This window comes from Sciurus carolinensis, chromosome 16, assembly GCF_902686445.1.
Source record: "Sciurus carolinensis chromosome 16, mSciCar1.2, whole genome shotgun sequence".
NCBI classification, from domain to species: Eukaryota; Metazoa; Chordata; class Mammalia; order Rodentia; family Sciuridae; genus Sciurus; species Sciurus carolinensis.
This window is the reverse complement of record NC_062228.1, coordinates 6,136,528-6,161,331: the sequence shown is the minus strand read 5'-3', so window position 1 is coordinate 6,161,331 and position 24,804 is coordinate 6,136,528. Positions and strand designations below refer to the sequence as shown.

The following is a 24,804-nucleotide window of genomic DNA, read 5'->3' as shown; positions in this document are numbered from 1 at the left end:
TAGCTCCAAAAGACCCATTTCAGTTCACATCTCCCAAAATTGTAGGATGGTCTGTGTGTTGAGTCATAAAGTTTGTGGCAACTTGTTACAGCAGCTATGGGAAACCAGTAAGGTCCAGAATCATCTGCTGTTCTCAGGTTGGTCCTGAGAACTGACCTGGAGTCCCCCTTTCCTGCAGTGAGATAGAGCTACTCCAGGTCTGGGTGAGTTACACATTCAGCACAGCTCTACTCTCTGTATCCAGAGTTGAATGGCAGGCGGCCCCCGTAGACATCAAATGTTACTCCAGGAGATGCAGCTGTCCATGCAGGCTTCTAAAGGCAGGACTCCCAGTGCTGAGGGGGGGGTCCCAGGGAAATGCAGCCTTCAGGCCAGTCCAGCCTGTGCCTCACCTGGGGGACACCAACATAGTGGAAGGAACGGTGCACAGTCAGGCAGTGTGGGGCTAAGGCAATGACAAGTCTCTGAGCCTCGGCTCCCTCATATGGAAATGGAGCTAAGACAGGCATACTTAGCTTGTCTTACTGTTGTGAGTCTCAAGTGAGCAGATTGTTTGGGAAACTGGACTCCAAGTGCCGATTGTGCTAGACACTTGCATTAAAGGAAACTGTCTTGGTGAGCTAACGTCCCCCTTCATAAAGCCCCTGGAATGGAGGACATAGATTTTCCCTATATGTGCCAACCAGGGACTAATCTATTGCTTCTCTTTCAGGGGAGGTTCATTACAGGAGCAAATACCTGAGAAGCGACACCTACAATGCCAACATCGAGGCAAACAGGATCGTGGTGTCGGAGTTTGGGACAATGGCCTACCCGGACCCCTGCAAAAACATCTTTTCCAAGTAACTGCCCATTTAGAATTTGACTGAATTTCAGGCTCTTTGATTTCCTGGATGGTCCGAACAATCAGCTCTTTCCCTCTGATGATTTGCTTTAGGGTGGATAAAAATTCCACCTGACTGGCCTTTGACCATAGTTGCTGGTAATTCTTGATCACTGATAGCAAGAGAGGCAAAGAGCACTTGACAAATTGTTTGCTACTCTTCTGCGTGACTGGGGGAAAATAGCTAGGAACCATCTGTCAAGGTGATGAATGCACATTCCCTCTGGCCTAGGGATGTGCTTGCTTGTGTCTGAAGTGACAGATGTGCAAGGTTATTCACAGCTGCGTCATTTGTTTTAATGAGAAACTGAAAACAACCCAAATGCTCATCAGCAAAGGAGCGGTTAAATCAATAACAGTAAAACTGTACAAGAAAGTACCCTGCTGAAGTAAGAAGAGGGAGGATGCTTTCCCTTGGGAACATTTCCAAGACATATTGTTAAGTGAGGAAGAAAAACATCAAGGTTAAGCAAGAGGGTATATTGTGCTATATTTTGTGTACAAAAGCAAAAGGAAATCTAGATTAATTTTTGCTTGCACAGGCGTCATGTCTGAAAGAATGGTTAAAGGCCAGGGGAAACTAGCCGGTGGGCCGCACAGTGGGGGAGACTTATCACTGTATGGATTTCGGATCATCGGGTTCTGATGCATATGTAGGTGTTCCGCGTTCCACGCTTAAACTCTTGGCCAGGAAAGCAGGCCGACTGTTAGCATCTTCTGATACTCTTCACACAGACAGGGGCTTAGAAAGGCTGGGGCTAGACTGGCCCAGAGATGGACGATTGCTTCTGCTTTTCCAGAAATGGCATCCGCTCTCTGCACAGGGAAGCGCTGTGCTCGCACCTGTAGAAGGGGCGGAGCCTGGGAGGAGCCAGTCAGAAAGTGGGGCAGAGCGGCCCTTCCTGCCACCTCTTGTCAGCAGGTGCACTATTGGATACCTGGACCCAGGATTGCCAGGTGCACCAATGAACGCCTCTGGGTTTCCTTTTGTCCCCCTTGGAGTTTGCCTTCCGATAAAATGAATAATGAATTTCTAACTCAACATTCATTTGTTTTCCTTTTCAAAAACAAATGTCCTGGATGAATTTGAGATAATGGGTGTGGACAAAGCAGGAATTCACTGTGTGCTTTGACAGCATTATGGCATGTGGATGATTTCTGTAGAGCACTTGGAAACAACCCACCAGCTTTTGCTGGCTCTGGTGCAAGAGACCCGTGGAATTTTGAGAGCTCAGGAGGGATCAGTCAGTGGCCTAGGAACTCCCTTTTTGGTCAGCTCATCGTGTGGTGTCTTTGGGGAACCAGATATCTGAGTCCTTGAGATTCCTTCACAACCCATTGAGACCCAGTACTTTTTCTCCTGAAGTTGAAATTAAGCGTTGAAGTGACAGGAAAACTGAAATCCTCAAGGTAGAACTTTCCAGCTGGGTAGGCAGAGCCACCGACTCTGGATTTGCTTCTTTCCCCAGAGCATTCTCCTACTTGTCCCACACCATTCCCGACTTCACGGACAACTGCCTGATCAACATCATGAAGTGTGGAGACGACTTCTATGCCACCACAGAGACGAACTACATCAGGAAAATCGACCCACGGACGCTGGAGACCCTGCAGAAGGTATCAACAGACCTCCAGTGGCTTCAGATCCAGATGCAAGGAAGGAGCCTTCCCGGTGAAACCCAGTGGCCTGCAAGGAGTTCACTGGAGGTCCCCCTTGTCCCACTCCATCCTGGGCTGCCCCTGGCCAGAGCTTGGTACTAAACTCTAACTCCTGTGGGCAGGGATGGTGCTTCCATCTTTGGGGCTGTATTGATTTTCCACGGTGGTTGTAACAAAGCACGTCATGTGCCGCCTGACCATGTTTCTGTCAACACAGAATACTCAAACAATGGTGGCCCTGTAATTGTATGGTCTAGTGACGTTGTAGCCACCTTGGTCTGTGTTCACACACACCATAATGTTCACACAACAACAAAACCTGTTGATGCACTTCTGAGAACACGTCCCCATCACTAGGTAACACGTGACTATTCTACAAACGAGGCAGCTTTCCTCTCTCAATCATGGCGGCCAGAGGTCTAAAATCAAGGTGTTTCCACTTGGAGTTGGCCTTCTGATAGAGCGAGTGATGAGGTCCTAACTCAACATTCGTTTGTTTTCCTTTTTTAAAAAACTAATTTCCTGGACAGGCTTTCTTGGAAGGATCTAGGGCCCCTGTCCTTTCCAGCTCCTGGTGGCTGCCAACCATCTTCGGTGCTCCTTGGCTTGCAGACCTGTCACTCCAGGCCCTTCCTCCATCACACAATCATCTCCTTGTCGGTCTTTGACTACAAATTTCTCACACTGCATAAACTCACAAGCCGCTGGATTTAGGGCCCACTCTAACACAGTATGACCTCATCTTAATTACATCTCTAAAGACCCTGTTGCCCCATCGGGTCACCTTCATAAGTGCCAGGGATCAGGACTTCAATGTCTTATTGAAAGACACAATTCAACCCACACTTCTTGGCACCTGGAGAGCTTGGTGACATTTGAATGTTGGAATGCCAGGTTTCCCGGCAGCCCTACCCGTATTGACCTGCAGAGGGAGGCCTTGGGCCGAGAGCAAGAACACAAAAATAAATGTCCTCCCAGATGCCTTCCTGGGAAGAATCAAGTCAACACTTTTGTGAAAATCAATAGACCCGGTTTTGATTTTCCTCACCTGGTCGTTCAAAGCCCTAGTGTCTTCATGAGGCATTTTAACATCTGCTAAAGGGAGTGTTTTTCTTAGCTGGGAAATTATGTCCAGCTCTTTTAAGTTGGGGGGGGGGCGGTCCAACCCATGCATGTTTTCCACAAAAGAGGAAATAACGGGAGAGGACAGAGCTCTACCTGACTCTGGGCTGGAGGGTGTGCTGTCCTTAGAGAGGAAGGGTGGACAGTGGGTCCTGGCCATCTCATCGTTCTGCAGTTGCGACCTGTGCAGAGCAGGGGCTGTTGTTCAGCCTGTTAGTGGAGCTTCACTCTGTCTAAAGGGCTTTGTACCCTCTCTTTCCCCAGAATAATGCTGTGAGAGATGCCTGGAGCCCTGTGCTCTGTGGAATGCAAAAGGGGTGAATTTAAATGAGTTAACAAAAGTGGCACAGAGCAGTGGCCAAGATCAGCTGGAAGGATACGGTCTCTGCCAAGGTCTTTGCTCAAGGCTCCCACAGTGAGGCATCCTGCCTGCATGCTGAGGGCCCTGGCAGGGACAGGCAGCAGGAGGGGACCACAACTACAGAAGTCACACGGCTTCACCGACTCTCTACCTATCTGCAGTAGGAGCCCTTCCCAACACAGGGTTCATCAGGTCCAAGAGTCCACATCCTCAGATGAATTCTGTCTTATTTTCCAATTCGGAGATGTGAAAAAATACCCCTCATCTCTCTGGACCTAGAATCAGGCGGGGTTCAATTAAATTTTACCCTCTCCCCTTTTAAAACCCTTAAGGCTGTTTTATTTTGCAGGTTGATTATCGTAAATATGTGGCTATAAACCTGGCAACGGCACATCCTCACTATGATGGGGCTGGAAATGTTCTCAACATGGGCACATCCATTGTGGACAAGGGGAAGACAAAATACGTGATATTTAAGATCCCTGCCACCGTGCCAGGTAAGTCCTTCTGGGGAATGTAATAAAGCCCAGATGGCCAAGGGCAGCTCCTCCTGAAGAGTGCTGGGCTTTGTTCATGACCCAGCTCTCGGGTATACTTTCCCCATCAATTAAGCATTCAGATGACCATAAACTCAGATTTCTCCTTTAGAAGAAAATAGAAGTTTCTGGAATTCTTTTGGAAGAAGGGAATCCCTTTATGATTCTAACCCCCTTTCCTTTAGGCTCCAGTTTATTAATTCATCATTTTATCTGTCCACCTATTACCCATTCATCCTTTTATCCTATTTCAACCTTTTCTCTAAACTCCATTATTTTATTGATTATCCATCCCTCCACTCATCCCTCCATCCATGTCTTAAGTCTTTTGACCATCTTTGCGTGCCAGGGTTCGACCCCAGCTCTGCAGTCAGGCTGCCAGGAGTATTCAGGGAGCTCAGCTCTGCTGGGATTCACTCCAAATCCCCACCCTATTCTTTGGGCCTTCTGGACCTTCTCCACTTAGGGCTGGGATCCTGGAGCAAAGCCCAGGCCAGCGGGGATTGCATGTTCCCGAGGGGGAAGCAGGTGAGGTTTCTAGCCTGTGTTTGTTCAAGACCCTCCTAGGAACCACACCCAGGAGGCTGGGGCCACGCAGGAGGCAGTGCAGGACTCTGAGGTGCTTGACCCGACCTTCTGGTTTAGGAAACTAGTTTACATCTGTGATCCTGATGGTCCCTGCCCCCAGGGTCCTGTAGAAACTTCTGAGAAAATTGCCAGGCTGTGCTGGGAGACGTGGTCCCTGAGATCAGAAGGCACAATGAGTATTCTTATTAAGTAAAACTCTCATTAAGTAAGTCAATAAAGGAATATAAGGTCCATCCAGAATCCTAGCCTGTCAGGGGAGGGATTACCCAGGCATCTGTTTGCTACCTCCTGTCACCCCTGAGGACCTTGAGGCTGGGGGATCAGGTGACACACCCAGGCATGCAGCTTTCGGGAGCGCTGCCAAGGTGAGAGCAGCCACCTCTGTGCTCCTGCTCCACGCGGGGACTGACCTGGGGATTCACGCCCCATCTGTGCCTCCCAGGCCAGGGCCTTGTCATCTCAGTTTGCACCGTGCTTGGTTTGTTTTGTGAAGAAAAGAACTATCCCATAACCCCACGCATCCCTCCCCAGTCAGCTGTTTACAGTGTGCACAGGTGGCCAGAGAGAGGTGGGGACCTTTGTAGGTAACTCATTATAAGCCGGCCTCAGGCCTGGGTGGGGAGGCCTTTGGGCCAGGGGTGACTCATCCTTTCAGAGGAATAAGAAAACCAAACACTGATCACCTCTGGCGTCAGGTGCGCCAGGTGAGGCACTGGAAGCCCAGTCCGGGCAAGGGGGTCAGCCTCTACCCCACCACTGCGTGGTTCTTCCTCTTGTCTGCCTTCACCAAGAGCTGCGCGCCCTAATGACGGAGGAGGACGCCAAGGCTAAGGGGCCATGTCTTCTTGCTTAACCCTGGTCTGTGACCACAGTGGTAGACAATGTCACCCAGTCTCAGTCTCCCATCTTTGCAGTGGGCATCCTACAGCCTGGCTTGATTGTCACAGTATACGTAAAAGTCAGTCCCTTCCCCAGTGTCGTGTAAGGGGCAGCGCAGGAGAAGTGCGCAGAAAGCCTAGAAAATGACTGCCAATGATGGCTCCCGGCAGAGCACCAGAGCTTCCTCCCGGAAAGCCCCCATGTCCCCGGGGGCCTGATGGAGACGCAGGCTCAGGCCCCAGCCACACACTGAGCTAAACTCCACATCATCACCATCCCCGGATGATTCACATGCGCATTGAAGTTTGAAAAGCACTTCTCTCCAGCAGGGGTCAGCAAACTTTTTCTGTTAAGGGGCCAAATAGTAAATATTCAAGGCTTTGAGGACCATCTGGCGTAGGCCATTTAGCTGAAAGCAAAAGCAGCCACAGACAATGCTCGAAGGAGTGGGTGAGTGTGGCCATGTTTGCCAAAGCAGGTGGAGGCTTGGGTTAGCCCCCGGCTGTAATGCTCACTCCTGGCCTAGAAACCTCCCTTGGTGGACCCGAGGTTTTCAGACTAGGGAACCTGAGCTCACCACCATGGGGGTGGCCTGGGTAGGATGCTCTCAGGCCCTACGCCTGGTCTCCTTAGCAACAGTCTATGGGTGACAGCTGTGCTGGTGGTCCTGTCCTGGGCCGGTTCCAGTGTGATTCCAGGTTTGCTTTTCTGCAGAGGCCAAGAGGAAGGGGAAGAGCCCTCTGAGGCTCACGGAGGTGTTCTGCTCCATCCCCTCCCGTTCGCTCCTCTCCCCCAGCTATTACCACAGCTTTGGAATCACCGAGAACTACGTGGTGTTTCTGGAGCAGCCATTCAGGTTGGACATTCTCAAGATGGCAACAGCATACATGCGGGGAGTAAGCTGGGCTTCCTGCATGGCTTTCCACAGGGAGGACAAGGTGAGGCCGGGCTGGGATATTGCCGCCTGCTGCAGGAGCAGGCTGAGAGGGAAGGAGACTGCGTGGAGGCAGGGAGGAGAGCAGCCATCCTGCAGACGCACAGGAGGAGCCTCGAACCTTCCAGAGTCCTAGGTGGTCCTTTAGAGTAGCCCTGAGTTAGGGCAGGGGGCCTGGGCCTTTATACCCCCACTTCAGTAAGTCGCTGGATACAGACTGTGACCTTAGGCAACCAAGGCCACTGACCCAGTCCCCATATGCCCAACCGCAAAGGGCCCTCACAGCCTCCATCATCCATTGACAAGGCCCTTCTGGCATCTCTGCCATCACCGTGTGTGGCTGGGGGGACAGTGTGCGCTCGCAATGATAGGGGGCTCCACAGTGTGGTTCTGGAGAAACAGCTTCAGTTCAGGTGTGCCTGAGTGCTCAGGGCATGGATGCGTATGCATGTGCATCTGTGCCCGTATGTGTGAACGTATCATATGCGCATGTATGTGTTTGTACATGTTTACTTATTTTCTGTTATTACTTTACTTTTGAAAAATACCAAGTAATTCTCAGTATTATCTATTCAACTAATACACAAGCGTAGAAGTCACAGGTTTACAGCCCCTTTCCTCCCGGCCTCTCTACCCCAGCCATTACCTACTCCACGGTGGCCCCTCCATTCTTCTACAGCTCTTTCTGAGCAGCGGCAAGCAGTTGTATGTATATATACAAATATGGCAGCTGGCCACCACTTTGAGGCCTTTCCTCTCTCTTCTCCGGGAGAAGTGAGGTTGCTGAGAGAGTGAAGAGGTTGGGTAAGGTCCCTCCTCTGCTCAGAGCCTTCTAGTGATTTTCCATCTTCCTCAGAATAAGATCCTGAAATCCCCACACATGCCCATGCCAACCCCGCACTCGCTGCTTCATCCCTGTGTCCTCCTGGGTCTCCTGGCTCTCAAACCAGCCAGACATGTTCCTGTCAGGGCCTTGGCATTTTCGGCCTCTCGTGGAATGAGCTGCTCCCCACCACCCCTGGCCGCCACCAGTCCTTGACCTAGGCGGTGGCTCAACACCCCCGATCTCTGGGCCTTCCTCTCTGAGCCCACCTGCAGCAGACCATGCTCAGGGTTTTCTCCACCTCCACGCTGCCATGTTTTTCTCAAGAGCGCCCATCACACTTGACATATTATAGATTTGGTATTTACTGCGGGTTTCATCCCCACTAGCATATGAGCCCTGTGAAAGGAGCTCGGGTTTATTTTATCTCTCTGGTTCCTGAAGAAGCTCCTGATGCCTAGTAGGCCCTCCACAGATATTTGCAGCTTAAACAAGAAGGACCAAAATCCACTGAAGCTGTATGCGTCCTGTAGCCGTCTCCTGGGGGGCCCCTGTGAGCTCCTGCCAACAGGAGCTTAGGAACCCTCTAGGCCTCTAATCTGCACCCCTTGGGAGTCCCTGGCCCTCAGAAAGTCTCAGCAGAAGACCAGTTAGAGCCCACATGTTAGAGCAGATAGCCCTTGGGAAGGCTCTGGAATGAGTTCAGAAGAGAATTTTCTTTTCTCCTTTTTTGCAACACTGGGGATTGAAACCAGGGGTGCTCTACCATTGAGCTAAGCTACATCCCAAGCCCTTTTTATTTAATTTTGAGACAGGATCGGGGCTGACCTCAAACTTGTGATCCTCCTGCCTCAACCTCCCCAGTTGCCTGGATTACAGATATGTGCCACCACACCCAACTTTGAAAGAGAACTTCCTGCAAGATCCCAGTGGTTGGCTCAGAAATCGCCGTTACGGGAGAGGAAAAGACTAAAGTCCTCACCACTATCCTCACCTCCCCCTGCTCACCCTAGTACCAGCACAATCAGAGCCACCCTCCCTCATAGCCCTCCTACTGCCTGAAACTTGGTTCCCAGAAAAGAGAGAAAGACCAGAGTGAGCCTCCCTTCCTCTCAGGACGAGGTGGTTAGCCCAGACCTGCCAGAAGAAAAAAAACGCACACCCCTTTGGATTGGGCAACTGGCCGCAGATATGGCTAATTACCACCCAGAATGATGCCAGCCAGTGACACCCAGAGAGGTGTGCCTGAAGAGCTAGTGAGCTGACGCAGCTCCCAGGCTGGAGCTGGCCCTGGGGTCGCTCCACTGCAGTCCCCCAGGACAGGTGGGGTTGCTGTGACGGGCACCTCCTGGAGCAGGGACCCAGAGGACAGGGGGACTTAGGATCGTAGGGTCAACAGCCTCTGACTGGAGCCTGACACCTGGCAGATCTCCCCCACTTGGTCCTTACCAGGAAAATTGCATGCCATGCTCACTTGGAGTTGGTCTGTGGAGTGAGGGGCGGTGCACCCTCAGGAGCCGCCCCAAACTTTGCCCAGGGGCCCTGGCAGCAGAGTGTCCCTCCTTCCATCTTAAAGGTGAGGCCACAGAAGCCAACAAGGGACAGCTCTGTTCACTGAGCACTTCTGCCTGTCGGGTACTTCTGAGTGGACGCAGAGCTCAGGATGGGGAAGGGATGCCCCAACGTCATGAGCTAGTACCAGTTAGGGCTGGGTGTTGTCAGTCCCCTGCCACCACCACGCCAGGCTTCGGAGGGAGAGCTGACTGCTAAGTGGGCCTCTCTCCTTCCAGACTTACATTCACATCATCGACCAGAGGACCGGGAAGCCTGTGCCCACCAAGTTCCACACAGATGCCCTGGTGGTATTCCACCACGTCAATGCCTACGAGGAAGGCAACTGTGTCCTGTTTGACGTCATTGCCTATGAGGACGACAGTCTCTACCAGCTCTTCTACCTGGCCAACCTCAACCAGGACTTTGAGGAGAACTGCAGGCTCACCTCGGTCCCCACCCTCAGGAGGTTCGCTGTGCCCCTGCACGTGGACAAGGTAATGGTGCCCGAGAGCAGCTGTTTCTTTCTGGGGAGACTCGGGCCCAGTAGGAAGTTATTTTGGCCCTTATTTGATTGACACTGAAATCCAAAATGAACTGTTAAGAAAAATGTGACATTCTTTGTTTTTCCAAAAGTGATCCATAGTCATAGAAACTGGACTATATAGGTAAGTTAAAAAAAAAAAAATCCTGATAAACCACCACCCACAATGGTCATTGGGGACATATTTGTACTGCCTTCCCCCACCACCACACACACACGGGCAAACACAACATGTACATGTGTGCATCTCTCTTAATTTTAATCATGGTTCTAACAGCTTTATTGAGATTTAACTCACGTGCCATATAATTGGCCCGTTTAAAGTGTTCAGTTCATGGGGCTTTGATTCAGTCATGGGTTTGGCACTCATCACCACTCTCCGTTCTAGAACATCTTCATTGACCCAAAAGAGAAATCCGGTACCCGGTAGCCATCACCTCCAAGTGCCCCTCCTTTCCCCAACCGGGCAGCCACTAGCCTGCTGTCCATCTCAAAGGACTTGCCTTCCTGACTTTTCATGTCAGTGGAATCCTGCAGCCATCAGCCTCTCATAACTACAGCGTGTTTCAAAGTCCTTGCACATTGTGGCCTACGGGTGCTTCTTCCCTCGTATGGCTGAATCTGTGAATACTGCCTTGCATACTCCTTTCTTCACTTAGTAATCTATCTAAACATCTCTCCATGACATTAACTATCCTTTGACAGCATCTTTTGAATGTTTGCCTAATAGTCTATGGCAGGGGTTCATTACCATGGGCTTACACAATCCCCGGATGTTGAACGGTTCTGTTCTTACACTAGAAATGACCAGTAGTCAGCCTCAATTAGGGCAATGCTGCTGTGGCTCTGGGCATAAGGAGGCTACAGAAAGCCTTCTGGCTCCAGAACTCACTGACTTCATGACTTAATTAATTTAAATGGAGCCAAATTCAATTAAATTTTGATGGCTCACATTTACTTACTGCACACCAGGTGCCAGGCACCTGGCTAAATGCTCTGCTTCCCTTACGTCAGTCAATGACAGGACAACCTGTAGGAGAGGTCCCTGCACTAGCCTTGCTTTACAGATGAGGAAGCTGAGGCTCTGAGAGGTGAAAGAACGCGACCAAGGTCACACAGCCCGCTAGGATCGGAACCTGCTCCAGACCACATTGGCGGCTGCCGGGCGGGAGCGACTGCTGTTCTCCACAGCAGAGCTCTCTCCTGGAAGGAGCCCTGGATGGCCACCCCGACTCCTCTCAGGGCTCTGCAGGCCTGGGAACTTCCACTCCTCCAGTACCCACCCTCACTGCAGGCTCCCGAGGGCCGGGTCCGGCCTGCTCCCCGCCGTGAGCAGGGAGCCAGGAGCCGTGCCAGGGTTACTCTTGTCTTCGGAGCAGGGGGCTCGCCTGTCACTCTGGCATTCCCCACCGGCGCTCATTTGTGTACCTCTGCCATGGTTTCCCTCGTGTGATATCACCTCTGTTTAACAATTTATGAGATTGTTTGTTTTAACCAACTCTTAACTTGTGTGGAAGGAAGCATCCCCAACAATGCAGAGCCAAAGACTGGCACTGCCTGCTGCAAAGAGAGTCGGGCGCGAGACTCAGACAAGAAAGGAAGAAGAGGCCTGGAACTGCGGCCCGACCTCCTACAGAGAAAGCTGGAGGGGCCTGTGCAGCCCCGAGGCCCTGGGTCCTGTTGCCAGTGCCGCATTTAAACAAGAAAGGAGGTACTATGGGCATTGCGGCACCTGAGACTCTGGGGGGAACCAGTCAGAAAGGCATTTCCTCCCTCCCCACAAGCTCAGGGCCATCGACCCATCCGCCACAATGCATCCCTGGGAGAGGCCAAAGTGCCAGGCAGCAAGCTGCCTCCTACCTCCAGGAAGAGGGGGGTGTCACGAAGCACACAGGGTGACTCACAAGGCCGCTCTCGGCCCAGGGATGATGCAGGGAGAAGAGCGAGCTTCCTCCCGCTGCCCACACCAAGGGTTTTATGACCTTTTATCATGCTGGGGAAGTGGTTCCTGTCCCCAGGACCGTGCTTAGAAGGGCATCGGGGATGTTTTTAAAAGTCCTTGTGTAGCCATCTGGTGCTTTGAAATTAGCAAAGAAGAGCCAACCCTGGGATGGGCAGCTCTGGCCACGCTGTTTAATTGCTATTTATTGTCCTCTTAAAATGTCTTCTCTACTTTCAAGTCACTCCACTGCCGCACTTGGAAATGGGAAAGTGAAGCCTGTGGACACAGCCACACACGCCCAGAGCCAAGGCCCCATCCTGACCAGAGTCTTAGCAGAGAGGTGACCCCGGAGTGCAGTCCTTTCTCAGATGTCCTTCTGCTCTAGGACCTCAGCCCATTGCTGTTCCCTCTGCCTGCCACACTGACCTGACCCCTCTCCCTGGCCGCATGTCGGAACCGGCCGCAAAGCTTTGACCAGCCCACACCCAGGCCACTGCCAGCAGAACCTCCAGGGGGCCAGGCCTGGCTGGGCTCAGCCCCCAGGGATTCCAGTGTGCAGCCAGGAGAGAGAAACTCTGGGCCTGGTGAACTCTCCACCCTTCATGCCTCAGGTCACCTCCACCCTTGGGCGAGTGCACACCCAGCACGGGAGCTCCGTTTACCTCCAGCGTGAAGGACTTGCTCCGTCCCCTCTTCCTGCTGGAAGAGCACAGGCTCCAAGAGGGCAGGGACTCTGCCTTGCCAGCAGTCATCCTGAGCTCAGAGGGTGCTCGCTCTTAAGTATTGGGAATGAACGATGCTGAGTGAATGGATGGAAAATGTGAACCAAGGTCTCTAATGGGACACAAGGTCCTCATCATTCGGAGCATGTCCCGGATGAAGAATGCTTTCCACATGGAATGGGTGACAGGGCACTGTACTTGGAAGCTCAGGATCACCCAACTGCCCTGGATCCTCTTGCACTTGCCAGGGTCTAAAGAGTGGTGCGCGGGGGCCTCTGTGCACCCCCAGCCTGACTATGTAGGGCAGCAGGTGTCTCGGGCGGGGCTCAGCAGGGAGGAGGAGTGGCAGGGAGGGCCGAGGGCATGTACAGACAGCAGCGCCCCCGCCCTGCCCTTGTCCTAAAGGGCACCCGTGCTCCAGGAGGTGGGTCCATGGCATCTGCCATCCGCACACGAGAGGCTAGCATAGGAGGAGGCACTTTGGACCTAGAAGCAGCAGCTTCAACTCCTGGGCCAGGAGATTTGGGTTCTGTCTCCAAATGCACAAGTGAAGACAGATCCTACGAGGAGCTGAGCTGTCGGGAGCGTGCTGCACTCCAGACCTGCTGAGTGCCCCTTGTGCTCCTGGACCCTGGCAAGAGGGCCCCCGCTCTAGGCTTGCCATTTCGAAGGCCCTGATTTAGACTTTCTTTCTCTAGCAGGGCCCCTTCTCCCCATGGTGAGGTGTGTACAGGGCCCAGGGGTTGCACCCACCAAGGAGGGCATCTCCTGACCCCCATCCCAACCAGTCCTGGATGCCTGGGGATCCTAGCCCTGCTTCAGTGCCCACCCCTGACCCCCTAAGAGTGGGCTGTGGCACTGGGATGCCCACCTGGGCCCACAGGTGGCAGGACTGACTGCAGGCTTGGTGTGCTGGCCAGGGAATCCAAGCAGTTAGGGATGGACCTGGGGGCCAGGCCTGGCTGTCTCTGTGCCACCTCATCTAGCTCAGAGCTGCAAGGGGCCCTAGAATCCTAAAGTCACTCCTTCCAGAACAACGCTGTACACTAGGATCTGTGTCAAGGCTGAACATTCTCCCTGCCCAGTATGGGAGCTACTAACTGTGAGCACTGTGGAGCACTTGACAGAGTACAACAGAATGTTTAATTTTACTTCATTGTATTTCAAATTTGATTTAAATAGCCTCATATGGCAGGTGGCTGCTGCATTGGACAGATCAGGTCCACAGCGTTGAGGTCTATGTGTCCAGGTAGGAGACAGAGAATGTTTTGCTCAATTTGCTTGATAGTTAGGGGCTGTGGTCCTCTGCTCATTCCCTTGCCCTGGGTCCTGCACACTTTAGGAATTGTGAAGTGCTGTGCTAATATGCATCACACCCTCGTAGTTATTTCTTATTCCCATGTCTGCAGATGAGAGCGAAAGTAACTTACCCAACACTGAGGAATCAGTCATGGGATTTGTGTTGGAATCTGAATGTTTATCTGTCTGGCTCCAGGTCACCAATTACAATGTATCTGACCCTGGACCAGATGTTTCCACAACTATGATTTCATGCTAACCTTGAGCCTCGGATACAGGTGGACCAACTCTGCCTAGTCTCAACAGCCCTCATGACAGACGAGGAAGCAGGCCCAGGTTCTGCTGGTTGAGGTCGAGGTTCTGCTCAAATTCACATAGGAAGTTGTAAAGTCAGATTTCACACTGAAACTGGCACGTGGGGGATTCCTGAGAAGACTGATTCTCCTGGGATTTCCTTCAGGTCGAGGGATTTCAAAGCAGGCCTCCAGGATTTTGTTGAACTCTGGCTGGAAAGTGATTTCTTTCCAAAGCTGAGCATATTGGCAGCTGAGAGCAGCCGAGTCATGTTCGTTATTGCTGTGTGTGGAAAAATTCAGTTTATTCCTCAACCAGTCTGACCAGTTCCAGGCTGGAGTTATAAGATGTCTCTGCAGACTGACTCCCTGAGAATCAAGGCTGGGACATGCCCAGGGGCCTGTGGCTGTCACGTGCCCAGCAAAGGACCAGGCAGGCCTCCTACTGGTGCTGCACAGGTGAGGGAGGCGCTTGGAGTTTCTGTTTATTGCCAGTGTGCCAGGCACTGGGCTACTCATTCACACCGTTCGTCTCATTGAACTCTTACAGCCAGCCTGTGCGGCAAGGGCTTTGCGCCTTGATAGTTGAAGGAAAAGCTTGAGATGTGCATTGACTCCTTTCAGCGGTTACTTCCTGGGCGCTGACCGTATGCAATGCAGTAGGCAAAACCTATGTATAATATGTCAAAATGCACCCCACTGTCAAGTATGTCTAAAAACAACAAGAAAAATTTTAAAAAGAGAGAAAGAACAAAACAGGAAAGGAAACAGCTCTGTAAAGGAGATACCACTGCATGGAACAAAGGTCTTGGATTCAGACTGATTTACTAGGAAAGGAGACATTGAGCTGAGACCTGCAGGACAGTGCTGACCAGTCTCAGGGCCTTTGCTCTTGCTTCTAGGAAAAGACTCACAGTGCAAAAGCCTGGGTCCAAGCCCTGTTTCTCTCTCTGGCTTTAGACAATTCACTTTCCTTCTCTGGGCCTCAGTTTCTTCTTTTATAGATTGACAGATTGATCTAGACAAATCTCTAAGCACCCCTGCAGTTCAACTACCAGGATGCAGTAAACTTTTCCTCCTTCCTGACAAAAAAATAGATTGGTTCTCATTATAAAAGCGATTTTGGAAAATTGGTACATAGAGAAAAGTTTAAAGGAGAATTCAACCATAACAAGGATCTGTGATTTGGACCTCAGTCTTCCTGTGCCTGGCCTGTACTCACTCCCAGTAGTACTGGTAGGAATTATTATTGTAATGGTAATAATAATAATAATGCTGGGGTGCCCCCTTATCCATGGCTTTGCTTTTTACAGTTTCAGTTACCTATGATCAATTGTGGTCTAAAAACATGACATGAAACTCTCCCAAATACACTTCTCGTAAGTTTTAAATTGCATGCTGGTCTCAGCATTATGAAATTTTAAGCCCTCCTGCTCTGTCCTATCCAGGACACGAGTCACCTTTTCCAGGGTATCCATATTGTATATACTACCCACCTGTTAATGCTTTCATATCTGTCCCAGTTACCAGATCAACTGTTGTGGCCTCATAGTGCATATGCATAGGGTTCAGTACTACTACAGTGGGCAGCACTGGGGGACTTGGCATGTATCCCCTAGGGACAAGGGGGGATACCTATCACAACAAAGATGTCATCATGACAAAACAGCTAACATTTATCTGGCACTTAGGCTAATCGGGCTTTCTTGTAGCTCTTTTATGAGGATGATCTCATTTAATCTTCACAATAACTCAAAAATGCAGACACTGTTATCATCCTCACCGTCCACACGAGGAAGCAGACCTATGGAGAGGCTAACTAACCTGCTCAAGACCCCACGGTTAGGAAGCGGGGCAGACAGGGAACAGTAGGTGTTCAATAAGTGTTCGTTCATGTTAAATCCTTCTCCTGGGCTATGCTGGTGACAGAAACCTACTGAACAGAACAGTCTGATTATAACTTGAGGCCAAGGGATGTCTTTGAAAGTTGTTTTTCTCCCAAATAATTATATCACATGTTTTCATTTCAGCAGGAGTACCTTTTCACAAATCCAGAGAAGCACAGAGACAGGATGAAAGTCCCCATTACCCACCACTCACTGTATTGTCGATATTTGGTGTCTCTCTCCCAGCCTCTTTATGATAATTTTGTGTACGTGGTTGAGCTCAGGCTCCATGTGTGATTTAGCCCAGAACTTTCATCTGGTGCTATATCATAAGCATTTCTCATATTGTTGTATGATCTCCATAAACACCTTTTAATGACTGATGCAGCCTTTTACAGGTGAATCATCCACTATTTAAAAAAATGAAAATTTACTCTCATAAGCATATTAATTTTCCCTGGGAAGAATAAAGCAGCCCAGAGTGGGAGAAAAGAGCCCTCGGTTTTAGAGTCCTGGTCTACCATCCCCGGCTGAGTGACCCTGGAGGAGTCACTTTGAGCTGCTAATCCTCACTTTTTAAACTGAGAATAGGATAGCAACAATAAAATAGCTGCTTCCTATGGTTAACGTGAGACCAGACGGGTCGATTTATGCAAAAGCATTTGTAAAATGTATACAGTCAGGGAAAGATTTACTCTGAATAAAATGTCCTCCTGTTTTGTTCTGAAAACCGTTCTTCTCAGAATGCTGAAGTGGGCTCAAATTTAATCAAAGTGGCGTCTACGACAGCAACAGCCCTGAAGGAAAAAGATGACCAAGTCTACTGCCAGCCCGAATTGCTTTACGAAGGTAACAGGCACCCTCCCCGCTGTCTCTGGGGCAGGCTCAGGTGTCTGGAAGGACACACAGCTCTGGGACTCTCCTGGCAAAACCCTGAATTTGCCTGGTCGCTGAAGAACCCACGTCTGTCAATGGCATTCCACAGACCCTTTCACCAGCCCTGGGAGGCCCTTTCGCTGCTTGGAGCCTTGAGAAATGGAGATGTAGGTCTTAGACCCAGGCCCACTTGGGGCCAGCCTGGGCTGCTGCTTCTTAAGTATGTCAGCAGCGTCCTTCTCGCCTTCATCTTGGCCTGTCCCTTGGAAATTTCACAGTTACTCATCTGTAGGTTGGACATCTCCTTCCCATCCCAGAGGTCCACTGTCCTCAGTCCCTGCTGAGCCTACAGGAGCCACAAAAGTCTTGGGGTCCTTTTAGGGGGCCTTCAGGTGGTGGGCATGTCGCCTCTGCAGCTTCTTCTTTTTGATTCTTTTTAGTTCTACATAACAGTAGAATACATTTTGACATACCACACATACATGGAGTGTAATTTCCCATTCTTGTGGTTGTTCATGTGGGGAGTTACAATGCTCATGTGTTCATATACGACTATAAGAAAGTTATGTTCAATTCATTCTGCTGTCTTTCCCATTCCCATCCCCACTCCCTTCTCCCCAACCCCCCTGTCCAATCTGGTGAACCTTCACTCCTCCCTCCCCATCGCCTATTGTGAGTTAATATCCACATATCAGAGAGAATATTTGACATATGGTTTTTTGGGATTGGCTTATTTCACTTAGCATGATAGTCTCCAGTTCCATCCATTTACCAGCAAATGCCATAGCTTCATTCTTATGTATGGCTGAGTAATGTTCCACTGTGTATTTGTACCACATTTTCTTTATCTGTTCATCTATTGAAGGGCACCTAGGTTGGTTCCATAGCTTTGCTACTGTGAATTGATGCAGCTTGATCTTGGACATTACATCTTTATCAATTGGTTCTAACTGCCTGGAAAATGTCATAAGAGAATACTTTCACTTCAAATTTAGAAATTTCACTTAGAAATTTAGCTTGACAGAACAGGACTATATAAAGATATATACATTGCATGAAATTATTTTGGATTATTAAATAGGCAATATGTGAAAATAATAAAATATAAACTACAAGGTAGTTCCAACCCCAGCTGTGCTTTTAAACTTTTTCTCCCCATTTGTAACATAATGAAGATGATTCTATAACTGTCCTTTAATTTTGTGATATGGATAGTTGTCCATGTCATTAAAATCTGCAAACATCATTTTTCAAAATATTATAATAGAATTAAACAGATATTATTTGTACTCCCAATCAATACTTCTTACTGTGGCTTCCAAAATTTCTCTTCACACCCCCACATGTGTGTGCACACATACACACACAAGTACTTTTTTAAAATGAGCTTTAAAAATTTGCAGTAGCCTCTGATTTTAATCATGCAATTCTCTTTGATTTCTATCTTGGATAATTAAAGACGTTTATACACTTAAAATCCCTGGTCTATGATACCTTGCTCCTGAAACTTTTAATAGAGCCAGGGTCATTATCAGAGGTTCCCTCCCCTGCCTTTGACTGCCTTTGATCCAATCTGGAGTCTGAATCAAGGTTGGGAATCCTGCTTGGGAACTTTTTCTGTGGAAAGAAGGCCCAGCCTGGCAGGAAGGGTGGATGTTCCCCACCCTGGGCGACAGGGTCTTCACCTGCTGACTCCTTTCTCCTCAGGCTTAGAGCTCCCTCGAATCAATTATGCTCACAATGGAAAGCAATACCGATACGTCTTTGCTGCTGAAGTTCAGTGGAGCCCAATCCCAACCAAGGTACCAATCCCTGTGTGCTTGCAGACTGGTTTTCTAGAATGATCTCATCTGTCTGCAAAGTCGAATTCAAGGTTTTTGAGACTGTGTGGATGTTGATAAGAAAAGGAGATCAGAAAGGAGGTCAGTTTGGGATAAGATAAATCTGAAGTAATGATGATCCATCCAAGAGAGGGAGTCATACCTCATGGGCTGCAGCTCAAGGAGAAGGCCTGGTTGGAGCTCAGGCAGTGATTTGAGTTTACATGTATTTATTGAGCACCAACTGTATGCTACAATGATAGGCACTGAGGACAAGGAAGTCAGCAGGGGCATCCCAACCCCTGCCCTCAGAAACTAGTTCGTCCTCTGGAGCAAAGTGGGTGTGACTGGAATGTGGAAGACTTATTTTGTTTTCTAAGTTAGTGTTTTTCAATACTTATTACATCTGGGTACTGTACAAAGTGATATACAGACTTCACTTTTCTTTAACATCATTATTAATAATTTTGTGTTCCAAAATAATGCAAACCGTGTAGAAATACACAAAGCCAAAAAATAAGGTTCCCAGACACACGTACACACGCCCTAAGCCACTCCCCACTAATCCTACACACTAAAGGGACTAGGCCTAGGAGAACTTAAGAGAGGCCCAGGGACCTTTTTTTTCTTTTTCCTTGGTGCTGGGGTTGAACCCAGGATCTTATGCACGCTGGACAAGCGTTGTACTACTGAGCTATCCCTTAGCCCAGGCCTTTCACCTTTAAAGCAAGAAGGAATCCCATCATATTTTAACTGTGCATTGAGCACATTAGTTTACTTAACATATAAAATTGCAATATAGTAACAAATACCAGATTGATTCAGGATTTTTTTGGGAATTTGTTGTCTCTATTGGCCACGTGGTAGCTAGAGGACCTGTGTTTGAAGCCAGAGAAGGACATTTCCGTTCTTTCCTTTTTGTTGTTGTGAGCTGATGTCACTCTGCGGTGATGTCAAAAGGCTGGATGTACGGGCTTAATCTCCCCTCTCTGTGGGCCTCCAGGCCTGCCTGTGCCCAGGAAATCAGCATGTCCTGGAAGAGGTGACTCACAGGTTTCCCCTCTTTGGATGTACAGATACTAAAATATGACATTCTCACCAAGTCAACCTTAAAATGGGCCGAGGAGGGTTGCTGGCCTGCGGAACCCCTGTTTGTGCCTGCTCCAGGCGCCAAGGACGAGGATGATGGTAAGACTGATGGCTACACACTGCAGCCATCACCCCTCGAACGGAGACATTGTCTAGGGGCATCTTGTCCCCCAGGGCACACGGCTGGGGGAGGCCTGCTCTGAACTCTAAGTCAAAGTCTAAGACCCCTCTCACTCTGACACCAAGTTTGAGTTCAGCCCCCCCCCCCCCCCCGCCACTACCTGTAGGATCTATAATTTCTTAGGAGGACTCACAGAACTTGCTCGAAGCTGCTATTTTTGTGATTGCAGTGAAAAAATACAGGTTAAAATCAGGACTGGGCCCCAGAGTGCCAGGCATGGAGCTAACACTTGTCTTCGCCCACTGTGGTCTTAGCACTAACTTCTCCCGGTGACCTTACCTGACAGGACACACCGGGACTGCCAGCTGTGGGAGCTCACCTGAGCCTTGGTGTCCAGAGTTTTACTGGGCCACTTGTGTGGCCAAACTTTAGTCTTCAGCCCTCAGAGGTTAAACTGATAGCATGTGGCCAAGGCCCCACCATAAACCATACTTGAGGGTAGACTCCCTAGCAGGTCCAAGGCCCCTCGTGAACACACTGTAGGACATTCCAAGGACTTAGAGGGGACCTCCCAGGGACAAAGGCCAGACCTTTCTTTGGGCAAGGTTAAATTCCATAACAAATAAAGCCCATGTCCTTCCCATCAAGTGACACCAAATTCTTCCAGGACATAGAATTCATTGCAATGGTTGGATCCAAATTTCTAACTGTAAACATGTGACTTTTTCACAGAGCACTTAGAAAATGTGTTTGTGGCCCATCTCCCTTTTCTAGGTTTCCACATGGCCAAAGCGTCCTTTCCTTCCACTCTGCCCTTGCCTCAGAAACGCCCTGCCCACAGCCCTCCGGATGCTAAGGAGGATGGGTGGGGTCACCAGCTGGCAAGGTGCGATGGGCTGCCCACACCTGCAGGGGAGGGCAGGCGGCCCCAAGAGCCTGCCAGCTTCTTCCCTCAGGTGGGAGGGAGTGGCTTTCTGCCTGGCCTTGTCTTCCTACTGATTGTGGCATGGCACGCCAGCCAAGACTCTGTGTCACTGTCATCTCCCAGGTGGGGGACGGTTGGCATCACCTCCAGCTGAGGCTTGCCTCCCACTCAGCTGGGCACGAGCTTCCTGTATGTTTTCTTGGTCCGCAGGAAGAGTCGCTGTCTGCATTCTACCAGGGGGAGGCTCAGGGAGGGAGATAATTTGCCCGAGTTCCCATGCCCCCGTGCACAGATCTAGGATCTGAATCCAGGCCAACCTGACTTCGCCTGTGCTCAGCTGCTCCACATCCTGGGAGCCTGGGGGCTCTCGCTCCATGCTGGAAGTGTGTGCAGTAGCTCATTAACCTCTGTCTATCCTTGAGAGTGAGTGCTGAGCAAGTATGGAGGTGTCTCCATTGTACAGAGGGAGAGCTGAGATGATGGTTGGCTGCATGGACAAAAGATGAATTGGACTTGACCGAAGGCCAATGAACTGTGACAAGTCCGAGTTTAGCTGAGTGGCACACGTTAGCCAAAGTGCACTCCTGGAATGGACTCTCTGTCATCTGAGTTTTTAAGTAGTAGGAAAATAGCCGTTCCTCAGCACTTGCACCAATTTACACAGCATTTTCATAACCCACCCTGCAAGAGGGCTTCTCAGCAACCCTGTGAGAGTAGGGAGCATTATCTTCACCGTACAGATGAAGAGACTGAGGTCCAGAGAGGTAAAGGGACTGATCCAGTCAGGGCTAAACTCAGGCCTTCTGATTCCTGGTTCCCATATAGTATATCAAATTCATATAAAATATCAAATTCTCTTTCCTCCTGTTTGGATTAGATAAGTAAGTTTAAAGAGGACAGGAAGAGATGGTTGAGAAATCAATCCTCCAGCCAGAGGATGTTCAAGGCTGCACTTTTTAAAAGTTGCTCTTTTTTAGGGCTGGGTGTAGCTCAGTGGTAGAGCACTCGCCTCACATGCATGTGACCCTGGGCTCCAGCACCTCAAGCAAAAGAAAAAAAGCACTGTTTCTTTTTGTTTCCCCCAAGGAATTATCTTATCTGCCATTGTTTCTACTGATCCCCAAAAGCTGCCTTTTCTGCTTATTCTGGATGCCAAAAATTTTACGGAATTGGCTCGTGCCTCAGTTGCCGTGGAGATGCACCTGGACCTCCATGGGTTATTCATCCCTGACACGGACTGGGGCGCAAAGAGCCAGGCCCCTGCAGAGGCCCCGCAGGACGAGGCTTCAGACGGCCACGCGGTGCCCCGGGCCTGACGGTGCTGGCGGGAACAGCTCTGCAGCAGGACCTGAGGACCCAGCCTGCTGCCTTTCTCCGGGAACGAGTCCCGTGCTTCACTCTGCACTCATTCTTTCTGTGGACGCTGTGACAAAAACACGGAGACGGGGCCCCAGGATCTCCACTTTGATTTTGTCTGGAGAAACCTCATTGGAAAGTCAAATACGTATTGGTTAGCTCTGGCGCTGCTAAGAAGGCCCCTTTCTTTTTTCTTTTTTAATGAAGACCTTGACCATGAATCAGAAATTGTTTTAAATCACATTGTCATCGTTCTTAAATGAGAAACCACAAGCACGGGACAGAAAAGAGATAAGTATTTGCCACTGCTCCTCCCCCACCGTAGACCAAGCTGTGGGCACGGAGCGCTGGCTGGTCTTCTCAGCCACGCCCTGGGAGGGAGTGACGTGGCCCGGAAGGCACGCGCTGTGTGGGCATTCCCTGTGCGACGTGGCATGATATGAAAGAATAAAAACTTTAAAGTCTGCTCAGACCTTGTTTTATTTTTACATGGCTTCTTCCTCTGAAGTTCTTCTGAGGCAATAAAATATAGTTGCAGAACTTGCGGTTCAGAGCCCCAAGGTGCTTCATGGTGTGGAACCCCCTCTGCAGGACAATGACCTGCTGGACAAAGACTGAATGAGCCATGGCAGAGGGGCTAGGATCCAGGAGTGAGAACCGAGGCCAGGGCTGGCATGAAGAGTGAAGACCAGGGCAGGGAGTCACCTCTGTGTCTCAGGTTCTCCAAGCCGCATGTGCTGCCAGGTGTGTGGGGGCAGAGTGGCAGGAGGTGCAGGTCCCCTTGCAAGGTGGTGATGGGAATGCAGGAAGTCAGGAGTAAGCCCAGCAGGACTCTACACAGCTACCGGGAGCCTCGTGGGCATTGGAGTCCCACCTTTATGCCAGTGGGTGCCTGCAGCACGGTTTAAACGACCAAAGTCAAGCTGGATCGTTCCCAACACCATGTCAGGGAACCAGGACAGCTGGAGTTCACACTCCTGTCCTGAGTCCAAATGCCATTCAGTTGTCAACAGAGATTCAGTGGTGTGCCTCAAGGGTGGGAAGACCGGTGCAGGTCATGGAATACCCCAGAGGGGTACCTGTCCAGGATGGCTTTGACTTTTGCCCTGCACTCACCATGAAACCATATTTGGCTTCCAAAATGTAGTCTCTGTTCAGTGAGAGAGTTATGATTTTTTTTTTTTATAGTGGGAATATAACTCAGGGGCACTGTACCACTTAGTTACATCCCAGTCCTTTCTATTTTTTATTTTGAGACAAGGTCTCACTAAGTTGATTAGGGACTTGCTAAGTTTCCAAGGCTATTCTTGAACTTGGGATCCTCCTGCCTCAGCCTCCCAAGTTGCTAGGATTACAGGCGTGTGCCACCATGCCTGGCAGTTATGTTTTTTAAATTGCAATTTTTATTGAGATAATTGTACATGCTTGTGCAATTCTAAGGAGTAGTATAGGAAGCTCCAAGGCCAACTTTACCCACTTTTCTCCAGAAGTAACATTTTGCAAAACTCTAGGCCATTGGCACTGACACCACCCACAAATCTTATTCAGATTCCTCCACTTGAACTTATTCGTGTGTGGTTTAGTCCTAGACAATTTTATCACCTGCATAAAATTAGCAGGTTCCTGAATTCACCAGTCAAGCTACTGAGTAGTCCATCAGCACAAGGGTCCCTCGAGTTGCTTCCTCGTCACCACCCCTGCCTCCCACTAACCCTGCCCTTCACCCCTAACCCCTGGCAGCCACCATTTGTAAAATGTTGTCATTTTGAAAGTGTTATATAAATGGACTTGCGCAGCATTAACCTTCTGAGATTGACTTCTCAAAGAGCAGTTCCTTGGAGAGCCATCAGTGGTGTGTGCTCACCAGGTTTTACACGGTGGGACGTTTTATTCCCTAATTTATCCTGGTCCCAAAGCACCACCTGGAGTCACGCAGGCACCAAGAAGCATTGGTTGGATGAACAAGCGCAGGAGCTCGCCTAGCTCAGACTCAACTTCGCACACACCAACCAGAGAAGGGAGCTTCACCAGAGAGCTCCTGGGAGCCTGGAAGGTGGTCCACAGAGAACCAGAGACTAGGCTCCTCTGTCCCTGATCTCTCCTCTCTCCCCTCGGCCCACCTCAGCCCTCCATCTCACCCTCAGTTTCACACCCCCTCCAGGAGCCCACGCACCACGAAGGGGCAGGATGAGGACATCCGCCTCCTCAGAGGCTCCTGTGGGGATCTCGGAGGCTCAGCCTTGATTATGGGCTGTGACCTGAGGAAGTCCGAGCAAGGCCTGCATTTTGGTGGCAGGAATGGAAAAAGAGCTGGCAAACGCGCAGCCTCCTGCCTATTCATGCTTCTGCTCCCCTTGCTTGAAAGGAGGGCGGGAGGTAGGGATGCCTCCCGCCTCCCTGCTGCTTGATTCTGACCGTCAAACAGCAGCCAGACCTACTCTTTTGAAAAAGGGTGCAGTTGTGCGGGAAGAGAACTATGTCGGTGGTTGTTCGCCTTGTTTAAAAGAACTGGTGGAACGCCAGAGTCACAGGGAAGGGCGACACACCACATCTGCTTTCTCAGTTTCAGAAGCCCGACAGCGGGCGGCAGGGTGT

General features: G+C 50.0%; 1 protein-coding gene across 1 annotated transcript in view; it reads left to right on the top strand.

Moving 5' to 3' along the window:
• Positions 1-22,673, top strand: part of Bco1 (beta-carotene oxygenase 1) — a 28,886-nt gene extending 6,213 nt beyond the window's left edge. Inside the window, exons 3-11 of the mRNA XM_047530024.1 lie at positions 713-842; positions 2,353-2,500; positions 4,375-4,522; positions 6,743-6,966; positions 9,576-9,833; positions 16,766-16,871; positions 18,606-18,700; positions 19,795-19,906; positions 21,940-22,673. Of these exons, the coding sequence (XP_047385980.1) occupies positions 713-842; positions 2,353-2,500; positions 4,375-4,522; positions 6,743-6,966; positions 9,576-9,833; positions 16,766-16,871; positions 18,606-18,700; positions 19,795-19,906; positions 21,940-22,169 (1,451 nt within the window). The 3' untranslated portion in view covers positions 22,170-22,673. The remainder of the gene's footprint in view (positions 1-712; positions 843-2,352; positions 2,501-4,374; positions 4,523-6,742; positions 6,967-9,575; positions 9,834-16,765; positions 16,872-18,605; positions 18,701-19,794; positions 19,907-21,939) is intronic.
• Positions 22,674-24,804: the final 2,131 nt, after the last annotated feature.